This window comes from Pollicipes pollicipes, unplaced genomic scaffold (assembly GCF_011947565.3).
Source record: "Pollicipes pollicipes isolate AB1234 unplaced genomic scaffold, Ppol_2.1 Scaffold_4740;HRSCAF=5597_pilon_pilon_pilon, whole genome shotgun sequence".
Classification (NCBI taxonomy): domain Eukaryota; kingdom Metazoa; phylum Arthropoda; class Thecostraca; order Pollicipedomorpha; family Pollicipedidae; genus Pollicipes; species Pollicipes pollicipes.
Genome location: NW_023596545.1, coordinates 18,238,999 through 18,250,773, shown reverse-complemented (window position 1 = coordinate 18,250,773; position 11,775 = coordinate 18,238,999). Strand labels below are relative to the sequence as shown.

The window sequence follows — 11,775 nt, the reverse complement described above, 5'->3', positions numbered from 1 at the left end:
TCCTGCAGGGCGAGTAACTTGTTCAGAAAGAGCTATCCGCCTGATAAGAGGTTATTGGCAAATTTCGATGCAGTTGTTGGGGCATGGCAAGAGGCACCCACCAGTCAAAACATGCCGCGCCGGGCTTGGGGCATGCCTAAGGTATGGTGGATAGCTTGATGACGATTGAGATGGACCCGAAGCGCACAAGTGATTTTCATAAGAGGCTGGCTTCGTAGAGCCCCCCCCCCCCTCCCCCCCCCTTTGATGTCATTCCCAGTGCCGCTTTCCACTGATTCGAAATCTGTCATGCATTCTGCTGCCCTGGCTGTCGAGGTCCTCCGTTTTTGTTTGTTTTTGCGGTCGAGGAAAGCAAATCCATCTGTAGATCGAGTTTGAACGTGAGGCCCCGGCAAGTCCCGAAGGTGGAAGATAACTACTCTTGCGACTGGGCTATCTCAATAGTCTAGGGCACGTGCGCCTGCTTTCCAAACAGCAGCAGTTTTCCTGACATTTGTTGAGGAACAGTGTATGATGAACGTTTCGGTTGTGTGCGTGATATTAAAAGTTTGCAGTGATTGAAAGAGACTTCAGTGATAGGATGATTACTGATGGCGCTTCTGAGCATGGAATTAACAGCCATTCTTTCATATCATATGCATATACCACTGGAGCACAATTTTTCGTCCAGAAATTTTGTCGACGACCAAAAGTATACTTTACCACCCCTGGGCCTCCGGATCGGTGCAAGGTAATTTGCCCGCCCCGTGCGGCCGAAACGACGGCCGGAAGGCACACTGCGGTGGGACAGAAAGCCCCTCAGCTCTTGACCGGGAACAATGTGTCCCGTCGTGCTGCACTCAAGGGAACCCGTTTACTGGAAAGAATAAGAGACCTCATTAGGGTTTGAATGGAGTGGGTCGAAGTGAGTTCAACGCTCAAACCCCTAGGCCATCCTAGTTTGGCTGAGATGTGTCATTCTTTTGCCAGAATCGACTAATGGAAACAAATAGTATCGAAAGGTTTGAGCCTGAGCGCTGGGTGCCGAAAGTGTAGTAGTTACACGCACCCGTGTTAACCACTGCGCGTCCAGGAAACTACATGCAAGGGGTCGATTCCCCGCGCTTGCCCGCCCTTCCCGTCAGGGTGACCAGGTAAGTCATGCCATATAGCTCCAGCAGCTGAGGTGGCCATGAAGCCCCAATGACCCGCCCGTTAATCTCAGGGAGCAAAGAATAGCGATGACCTGGGTCGTAGTTTTCGTAAAACCGAATAGCGTTGGCCACTGCAAGTAACGTCAGGTGGCGGGTTGCCATGCGCGCACAGCGGCCATCGGAAAATCACGTGTCTGAATGTCTTTCAACCTGAATTCGTACAGTTGAAAAGATTACATTGGGCGAATCTTTTTTTAAACTTTGAGTTTGTTTCCCTGACAGATTAACTAGTTAACAACACGAAAAAAGACCTTTTACGTCCATTCTTCCAGCTCCACACGAGATACGAGTCTCGCGGTTGCTGCGGTCTTACAAGCACTTCGAGGTGCTGTAAAGACTAATACTTTATCGTCATTCATCTAAAAACCCACGGTTCATATGAACGCTCGGGATGCCTCTGAATGTACGATTTCCTTTCCAAAAGTGCTCAAACGCACTTCTTTCAAGTGCGTTATCATTTTCGTCCACCTATTGGCCCACGGCTTAGTGTTCGCCTCAGGGACCGACGCTGCGCGGCCTAAGGCGACTGCAACGCCTGGCCTCGAAATTTTTGGCCCTAAGATATGCGAGCGTGGACGGTTAAAACCACGCGACATAATTTGTACTACTAACCGATTCTGACTGAATGTTCAACATACCCAGACAACATGGCTTTACCATATTGATCCAAACTGTTGACCTATTTTGGTCTTCAGTCTACATTTACGTAATCCTTGATAGCTCAGAACAACCCGGATAAAAGTTCTGACAAAGTGTCTGAGTTCTATCGGCTTCAAAGGGTAAACTAGACCACTGTAAATAAAGAGCACCAGACATGTTTTCATGCAGCCATTTAACCCATGATTGGTTCAGCTCATTTACTATAAACTTTAGACAGAAGTTATTTCACGGTAGCGTCTCTTCTATATTCAAGCTTTAGAAGGGAAAATTTTGTAATATACACACACACAGACACACACACAACACACACACACACACACACACACAGACACACACACATATATATATATATATATATATATATATATATATATATACGCGCGTGCGTGCGCGTGCGCGTGCGTGCGTGGGCATTGGCGTGTATTGTAAGTGTTTGAAAGAAAAGCATACCATCATAAACGAATGGCCCATATCCGGTGACTTGTTTTTAGGGCGGCCTTTTAATATCAGGGGCTCTTTGTCATCCCTGTGCATCCTTGCCAAGGCTCTGGCTCCTCCCCAGGCCCTGGATCATTGTTGGAGAGCACTGACGATTTATTCCATGTATTCGTTCAGCGTAATGATGGCTTCAGTTTATTGGCCATAAAAATCAGTCAGATTTTTTTTCACGGTAGCTTCTGGCTCTATTCCAGTTATTGAAGGAAAGTGAACAATACCAATGAAAGGTATGTCCTCATTAATTAAATGGGTCATAACTGGCGATTTTTTAGGTAGGGCCTTTTCACTATAAGGGGACCCTTTGTCGGCCCTACGCCCCTCCCCCCCCCCCTCCCAAGCTTGCCAGGGCTCTGCCCGCGCAACCTGCTGCAGATGCTCACATTTGAGATTGCTCAAGTTCCAACGTTAAAAGTCGGTAGTCAGTCTCAGCATGAAAGATGCGTCATTGTTTACCCGCAGTTGTAGTTGCTCTGTGTTGTTAATATCAATTAATTCGTGCATTTTGTCCTTAAGTGGTCACAGAATGCCACGTCTCCATTACTTGTGTGCTAAGACCGATCGTTTAAAACATATGCAGAGGATGGTAATACAATTCAGCTGCGGCGTTCATGTCTAGCATTCGCCAGCTGCTGCACCAGTATTGTCTACGAATTATCTGTGCTCTGTATGCGTTGTGGTGTGATGCGTGGTGTCACTTATGGTGTGCGTTGCTTTTGAGGTCGCGGGCATGTGGCTATTGCTGTTGAACGTTTGTGATATACGGTTATGATGTTGGAGAGGGGGAGGGTGTTGCCGTGGCATATTTCAGAGACTCTGCTGCTTCACGCTATCTTTATGCAAGCAAAAGTTGTAGCTGCTCAGGGATGATCAAATAGGTCCACACATAGGTATTTCACAGTTTTTATGTAGAACATAAAAGACTGGCTGAGAACCTGTGAACTTCTGAAGACAGCATTTGGACAAGCTAGAGGCAGTTACTGTTTTCTGTGAGTTTCTAAGCTTTTTGTTATTGGTGTGACCTAACAGTATGATTGTAGGTTGTAGGATACAGAAGCTGTTAATGAGTAGATATGTGTGTAGTTGTGTGCTTATGGAGCTTGAAGCTCCCCATTAAATGCATACTTGTCTCCTGTAGCTTGTAGTGTATGGTGGTGGAGGTGCATGCAGCTCTGCATGTTTCTTTCATGGGAGTTACATGAGAGGGCTGAGATTCTGATTTTGTCAGTTTAGCTCATTGGATATTCATTATACATATTGTGTACATGATATGGACATTTATTAATGCCATAGCCTTAAAAGAATTGTGTATCTCAATGTAACTGGAAGGAATCCTGCAGTGTACAAATCTATTCCAGCTGTCCCTCTGAAGGTTATGGTGAAGTCTCTTCCAATTGCAGGATTAGATTCTAATCCTAATCCTCATTTCATGTAACTGCCAAGCCTAATTTCATGGAATTTATGACATGGTTGCTTTCTTATTATGCTTTCTTATTTCATTGTATCTGGTCTCCTGCTATCATCTCAAATATAGCTATTACGCATTACCATTAACAAGATTTTGCTTGGCCAATGTGTTTTGTGAGCAATGAACTGTGTTCTAACTCAGCAAAAGTTAATGACCAAAAAAGTATTAATAAATGAATGCTTCAACAAAGTAAAGGCCTGAACATGTGAGTGGAGAATTAGTTGAGATAGTGAGCCTCTGTATGAAATTACATACTTAGTAATGCATATATATGTACATATATATATATATAAATGTATATATAAGGATAGGAGAGTTCTAGATAAGCTAATTTTGAAGATAGAATGCAGCTGACAATGCTTTTGGTAGAAGTCTTAAGTTCAAGCCATTTCTTAACATATAGCAAAGGTTTATGTCATTGTTAGAACTGGGCAATGGCTACTATGATCTTTGACAAATAAAATTAGTGCAGTGAAAAATTATACATTAATAAAAGTAGTAAATTCAAATTGGATGTGGAAAATTGCATTTCAAATGCATGTCAGCACAGAACACCCATCACGTCATCTGAGATTAAAAGGTTGAAGGGCTGAGGGCTATTGTCACATTGGTATATGTGGCTATATCAAACCCTGAACCAGCCATGTCATTGGGGAAAGCAGCATTACAAGGGCCTTCAAAAGCTGTGAGTTAAGTATCATCAGGGCTTAAATTGTACATCCAGTGAATGGTCAGAGCTGGTCACAAAGGTAGATGTAAGACTTAGTTCACATTGAAAGGGTGACCAGAACAATGCTTATGTTGTTCAGGAGTGATATCAAGAAGATATGCAAGTATACAAAGTGGCTCTGAAGTGATAACAGACACTTCTGGTGATGTTCTTGACAACATTGTGGATGTTTGGTCTTTGTAGGTGTAAGGTCAGTACATTGTAAGTATTGCCAGAACCATTTCACAAGCCTGATTAGTGATGCTGTTCTCTACCAGTAATCAGTTTATCAAAGCAAATGTGCAATATTGCACAACCTATTAATGTGCACTCTCATTATCTTGGTGTTGTCATACCACTGGATCACAATTCAATGACGGGTCAGAGTACAGGGTGCCAGGAACCCAGCTTTGTACTTGCCGTTCACCTGATCCAGATCCCAACACTTGACCTCAACTCAGTTATGCTAGGTCACTGGAACAAGTTATATGCGATGCTGTTTGCTATGTATATTTTGAATATACTGGCTCATGTGGTGTGCACCATGTTTTGCCACTTTTTAATTTCCTTCCAGTTTTTTTAGAGAACTTAAGCTTGTGGGGGCCATTTAGTGGTACACAATTGCGGAGATTTGGTTATGTGATGGCAGATCTTTGTATGCACGGCGCGTAAGAAGCGGAAATGCAGCCTCCATCCTATTTTAAGCTAGACCTGAACGTGCGAATCGGGGTACAGCGAGGCGCGCGTCGACATAAATCGTCGCGACTTGCACATGAGGGTGACTGTTCATGCAGCATATCACAGCTCAAGCCAGATCCAGAGACCAAGCTGCCCTGTTCTGAAGGTGGAAATCGCGGCCCCAGTTTCCATTTTTATGTTCACTTCCGTGTACTTGTCACGCGTTTGCCTCTGGTTGCCCACTGCTGTGTCTGGAAGTTAAGTGCGATGTGCGGTGCTGACCTTTCACCCGTCTTGCAGGCTATGTCCGGAAAGCTGCCTTACGTTGGCACAACGGCTGGCGGCGCCGACCGCAAACTGGGTCGCGCGGCGCTGCCGGTGACTGGCACCACCTCGGCGGCGGTGGCCGCCAGCCCCAGTGGCGCCGGCTCCAACAACGAGCTGGCGTCGCTGTTTGAGTGTCCGGTGTGCTACGACTACGTGCTGCCACCGATCCTGCAGTGTCAGAGCGGCCACCTGGTGTGCTCGTCATGCCGCTCCAAGCTCACCTGCTGTCCGACCTGCCGCGGCACGCTCGGTGAGCAGCCACGCGGCTACCCGCGGCCGCCGCCGCGCTGGCGGGCTCGCTGACGTTCCGGGCGGCGCCGCCCCCGCGCCATCATCAGCGACGGTGCTCCTTCGTGTAAACTGTGGTATATGAATGCCTGAAATGCCTGGCGGTCAGTGTCTCGTTCAGAGGCGCACTGCTATCCCCGCGCCACTCACGACTGTCGCGCCGCGTGGTGGTCGACGCCTCCTCCGTTGCTCATGGGTACCTGACTGGAGTCCTGCGTCGCCGTGCACCTCCCCACCGCCTCCAAAGTCGCCACTGTCCCGCAGGCAACATCCGCAACCTGGCGATGGAGAAGGTGGCGACGACGGTGATGTTTCCCTGCAAGTACGTGTCGTCGGGCTGTTCGGTGCTGCTGCTGCACACAGAGAAGGCCGAGCACGAGGAGACGTGCGAGTGCCGCCCGTACCAATGTCCGTGCCCCGGCGCCAGCTGCAAGTGGCAGGGCAGTCTGGACCAGGTGATGAACCACCTGACCATGGCGCACAAGAGCATCACCACTCTGCAGGGTGAGTTTCGCCGCAGAGCGCTGGCCGGCTCGGTGTGTTCCGCGTCAGCCGTGCGGTTCTCCTGGTCGCATTGATCGCAGATCTATCGCCGGGAAACACGAGCGCGGCGGGGAGGGCAAGAACGACATTTATCAGCGGCGCGGATCGTCGCTGCTCGCGGCAGCGGTTAATTATCGGCGCAAGCCTGTCGCGTGGGGCAGGTCTTGCAATCTATGTGTATCGCTATCTGTTACCAGCGAAGGTATCTGGCCTCCGGCTGCTGGTTCCTGCTGCCGGATCCTGGTGCTTTTCTGCCGCTAGGTCATGGGTCCGTGCTTGAACGCGCGCTGAGGCTCGGGCATTTGAAGTGTGCTTTGTGCATACACTCTGTTGGGTGTGCCAGGCGTCGGCGTCTCGTCATGCTCTTCTGCCGTTCATCGAAGCCCATGCCGGATTGGTAAAGCTGTGGGGCCGAACTCCACAGCATGCCGCGCGCAGGTCAGGGCCGGCTAACCTGGTCTGCGCGGCATCCAGTTCTTTGTTGCCCTATCGTACTCAAAATGCTCGGGGTGTCGTGCTCAAAACACCTCGTTCTGTTCGTGTCAGACAAGCTTGTATTTGTTATTGTTTACCCTATTCGTTTTAGTTTTTGAGTGGTTATGTATCAACGATCAACTTCATTGCGTGTTTGATCGTTATCGCGCTGTCTCAGGTGAAGACATCGTCTTCCTGGCCACCGACATCAACTTGCCCGGTGCCGTCGACTGGGTGATGATGCAGTCCTGCTACAACCACCACTTCATGCTGGTGCTGGAGAAGCAGGAGAAGTACGACGGCCACCAGCAGTTCTTCGCCATCGTTCAGCTCATAGGGTCGCGCAAGCAGGCCGAGAGCTTCGCCTACAGGTGGGCGTGGCGTCACGTGTGTGGCAGGAGCGACTGCAAGCGGAATACAAAAGGGGGGGGGGGGGGCAGCCGGACCGCTGCCGGCGGGAGATCTACAGGTGGGCGTGGCGTCACGTGTGTGGCAGGAGCGGCTGTAAGCGGGGTATAAAAGGGGGGAGGGGGGGGGGTCCCAGCCGGACCGCTGCCGGCGGGGGATCTACAGGTGGGCGTGGCGTCACGTGTGTGGCAGGAGCGGCTGCAAGCGGAGTATAAAAGGGGGGAGGGGGGGGGGGGGGTCCCAGCCGGACCGCTGCCGGCGGAGATCTACAGGTGGGCGTGGCGTCACGTGTATGGCAGGAGCGGCCGTAAGCGGGGTTGGGAAATCCCCAGCCGAGCCGCTGCCGTCTGGGTACAGCCAACGGGCGCTTTCTCGCCACGGGGACGGCCTGGTAGCCGTTATCGACCCGAGCGTGGGATGGTCACTGGTGACAGGTGGCTGCCGACGGCCGCGCTCTGAAGTCGAAGGAGCGGGCTGCCCCGCACCTGCCTCCAAACTCGTCATCCGCAGTCCATGGCCCGCTGCAATCACTCGTAACGAAGTCAGCGGCTAACTTCCGGCTTCGTGGAGCGTTCGTTAGGGCGCGGCGCGCGCTGACCGGTGTCAGCATGAGCAGCACGCGGCGGCCGACTCTGGGAAGTCGTCCGGTTTGAAACCGAATCAGGGTGCGGCGTGTCGGAAGCGTATTGTGAAATCGATAGCCCATTTCATTCCTGGAAATGTCTTTCCATGGCTCCGGGAGAGCGTGTAATGGACTACTTTGTGTGAGCGCGGAGGGCACGTGCTCGGTGACCTTCCCGTCGGTCTCGCCCACCTAGGTGAGGGGCGTGGCGCGCCAACTTTACACCCACCTGGGTGAGGGGCGTGACAGCCCCACCTCACGCCCACCTTGGTGAGGGGCGTGATCGGTTATCTCCCCCCCCCCTCCCCACCCCCTCCCGCCAACTCCTGGCTCGACGGCATGGGAGACCCACTTCTGGGCTTTCATCTACCTTCATGCTGTATTGAAACGACTACCAATGGTGTTGCGCCAGTCGTTGTCCAGTATATCAGACATTTTTCTGTGAACATACAGCGTGGATCCTGAAAACGAATCCAGACATGTAGAACTCGCCATCGAAGTTCCTGCGGGATCTGGGTTTCTCCGCCCTCGATAGTGCAATCGAATTAAGTCGCAGGTGTGTAGAAGAATGGTGCCAGAAGAAATATCTGTGCAAAGCCATTAGGTACGGGGACGAAACCGGACTTCTGACTGCAGAGCTGAATTTAAAGTTGAGGCAATGATATGACGCCCAGGGCTGAAGTTGAAGCCGAAGCCGGTGGCTTCGAAGTTTGAAACTGCGAACCTGTAGCTCAAGCCAATGGCTTTGTGTTAATATACTTTGCGAACATGAAGCAGAATACGATATCAGTGGCTTCGAACTTTGTACACGCGAAGCTGAAGCCGAAGTCATTGGCCTCCGAATTTCGCGAGACGCGAGGTCAAAGCTGGATCCCTGGGGTTAAAATCATTGGGCTGAGGCCGAGACCGAATATATAGACACGTTGTTTTGCGAGAACCAGACTATCTGCGCGCGTTTGGTAAAACTGTCTTATGACCCCAAAATATTAGGGGGGGGGGGGTGATGTGAAATTCGGAGGCCAATGACTAAGTCTCTTTAGTGATTGATGCGAGGTGTGAGCGGTGCAGGTGAATAAGTTGTTTCCGACCATTCTCCTGGTACTGCGTGTTAGTATGGCCGCATTGTTTCGCACAGTGATTGCTCTCGCTGTCATCAGGTGTTATTGGTCCTGAAAGTAGCCTGGTTTTTGCCTGGTTTTTGGCTTCGGGCCGTGTGTGCGACACATCCTGGAAACGTTGTGTGGTGCATGGGGACGCCTGGACGAGCAAGATTGTGTTTTGTTTGTGCTGTGAAGTCAAAACTGATGTAAGAGAAGCCCCCGTGATAAGGCCAAAGCCAGCGGTTTAAGGTTATATTAAGCCAAAGGAGTAGCAATTATTCATGGAGTGGTCAAGCCCGAAGCGAGTCAGATGTTAACAATGGCACAAGACCGAAGCCGAAGTTGAAAAGCCGTGGGAAATGGTTCAGTGTCAAAGCCAAACCTGATGTCATTGGAATACATTTGCGGCTTCTCGAAGCGGAAGCCGAGTCAGGTTACGCACCAATGCCTGACGGCTCTTTATATTATCAGTCTCGGAAAGTTTGGTGACTGAATGTATGCACTTCAGAGCAATGTGCTTCATTTGCCCTGCGTTTAAGCTGTACCGCAGTCACAATATAATCATTCTCGGAAAGTTTAATGATTTTGAATGTGCGCACTTTTAAGCAGTGCAACTACTTGCCTTGCGTTTAAGCTGTGCCGGAGTCATGATCGCGAGCTGATTGCCCGGCACGCTGTCATGTACCAGCGCCGGGTCCACGGAGTATTGTGGCAGTTCTGGCGCGGCGGCGCTCGCCGCCCCATGTAACGGCCGTCGTCTGTGGCCAGCCACATCTGACTCTGTGTCCCCGGTCCGGCAGGCTGGAGCTGAACGGGCACCGGCGGCGGCTGACGTGGGAGGCCACCCCCCGCTCCATCCACGAGGGCGTGTCCAGCGCCATCATGAAGTCCGACTGCCTCGTGTTCGACACGAGCATAGCGCAGCTGTTCGCCGACAACGGCAACCTCGGCATCAACGTGACCATTTCCATGTGTTGAGCGGCGGCGCGGCCTGCCACCACTGTGATGTAATATGTGATCGGCAATACCCCCATTCCAGGGGCGCGTGGCGGCCGCCCGGCGTCGGGCCGCCGTTCGTGCCTTGACCGCAGTGCAAACGGAAGCAAGATCTGCGCCGCACACGGCCGGCGCGCGCGCCCGCCGGGCACGACCGCGTCCGTGTCGTCCGACGTAGTGCGGGTGACCGCGGCCGGCCGTCGGCGGCCGCCGCTCTTTCCCTCCTGGTGCGGCCATCTCCGGCGGGACGCTGGGCGCGCTGGACGCCGCTGGGGGAGTGCGCGCGAGTGTGTAGTACAAACGGCCGCGGCGCTGCCGGGATGGCCAGTTGTGGGCGGGCGCGGCGAGTGCCTGGGCGTGCCGGCACTTGCGCGATGTGCCGCCGTGTTTCGTGCCGGTCGGGGTGCGCGCGCGTCTGGTGGTCTGGACGGTGCGGCGGGCGTCGTTCCGCGGCGCCCCGACACACTCCGTCCGCCGCCGCCGCCGCTTGCCGCCGAGCGGCGGGGTCGTCGGAACCGTCTGAGCTACGGCTCGCAAGGCCCCAATTAAGCCAGTCTGCAGTCACCCAGGCTTTAGCTGGGAATGCCCTCGCCCCCAGTGCCGGCCTGGCTTGCCGCGCCGCCAGTTTACCCCGTGCGGCGGCCGGTGGCAGTTGAAGCCATAGCTCAGTCCCGGTGTCGGCGGTCGGGTGACGAGTCTGCCGGGCGGTGGGGCGGCGACGACAGCTGAAGCTCGTCGCCCGGTGCGGCTGGCGTCCGGCTCATGTCGGGAGTTCTGCAGTCGTGCCCCTGCGGTGGACGGTGGCGGGCCTAACCCTCAAGAGCGCTGCCTGTCACTCAGACGTGGGCTGTGTTAGTGTATGGTGCGCGGCGGCGAACCCCCTGAAAACTCCGCACTCGTGCGCATCCATGTCTAGACTGTAATACCACACTTCAGTGGATTGAGTGACCGAACATCGCGGCACTAATCGCCAGCACGCTGTTCTCTGCGGTGGATTGAGCTTAAGCCTCGGCATGAGTTTGCGCTATATTCGAGTGCTGACGTCGTCACGTTTGATATGTTTGGGGAGAGGCGATCCCACATGTTGGCCGTTTTTCGGGTGGCTTAATGTCGGCTTTTCCAGTGCGGCGAAAGGGTTCGTATCTGTACTTGCCGAGTGCGGTCCGATGTGGAGGTCGGGCGTGGGCGGCGGCCGTGTGTACGTTGGACTGGGGCGCGCCTTCGGATGCCTCCCTGCCCCGCCTGCTCTGCCCGAGGGGACGCCGTTTGGCAGGCCGCGCATTCAGTTTTCTTATGCCGGGCGAACGGTGCCCTGGCAGAAGCCGGTTGCTATTTGCCAATCACCGGAAGCCAGTTTCGAGAAGCAAATGTTGCAGTGCTTCCTGCGTAGCTGAAACGCCCCTGGTTGTTTCCTCGTATGTTGCTGCGCGTAGCCCGCCGTGAGCACCTTCTACTGTTTTTTTTTCACACACCATTCAGAACGACTAAAGGCGTTTTATTTCATTGCGTTCTGCTGATCGTTTGCTTCGTGAGACTGGCTTCAGGGAGTGCCATGTGCCGTGAGGAGCCGCGACCGTGGGAGCTCGCCGGGCCGTGTCTGCCCTGTCACCGCCGCTGTCGGAGCTGGTCAGTTGGACCGGCTTGGCCTGGCGTGCGTGTGGCCGGTGCGGCCGGGGTGTACCGGCGCAGGACGGACGGCGTACTGCCGGGCCGGATCAGTGGGCCGGCGCTCTTTCCTGGCTGGTGCAGCCCGAGGCGGGACGACTGCCCGGCAGCTTTTAGTTATCGGGTGTTCAAATATATCGTGCATCGGA

General features: G+C 53.1%; 2 protein-coding genes across 2 annotated transcripts in view; both read left to right on the top strand.

Moving 5' to 3' along the window:
- LOC119098015 (E3 ubiquitin-protein ligase SIAH1A-like) overlaps nucleotides 1–1,218 on the top strand; it is a 6,071-nt gene extending 4,853 nt beyond the window's left edge. Inside the window, 1 exon segment of the mRNA XM_037220947.1 lies at nucleotides 1,205–1,218. Within this exon segment, the coding sequence (XP_037076842.1) occupies nucleotides 1,205–1,218 (14 nt within the window).
- Nucleotides 1,219–3,033: 1,815 nt separating this feature from the next.
- LOC119098688 (E3 ubiquitin-protein ligase SIAH1A) lies at nucleotides 3,034–11,775 on the top strand. The gene is made up of 5 exons (XM_037221676.1): nucleotides 3,034–3,337; nucleotides 5,504–5,780; nucleotides 6,083–6,322; nucleotides 7,014–7,206; nucleotides 9,766–11,775. The coding sequence occupies exons 2-5, from the start codon at nucleotides 5,507–5,509 to the stop codon at nucleotides 9,941–9,943; spliced, it is 885 nt and encodes a 294-aa protein (XP_037077571.1). The 5' UTR covers nucleotides 3,034–3,337; nucleotides 5,504–5,506; the 3' UTR covers nucleotides 9,944–11,775.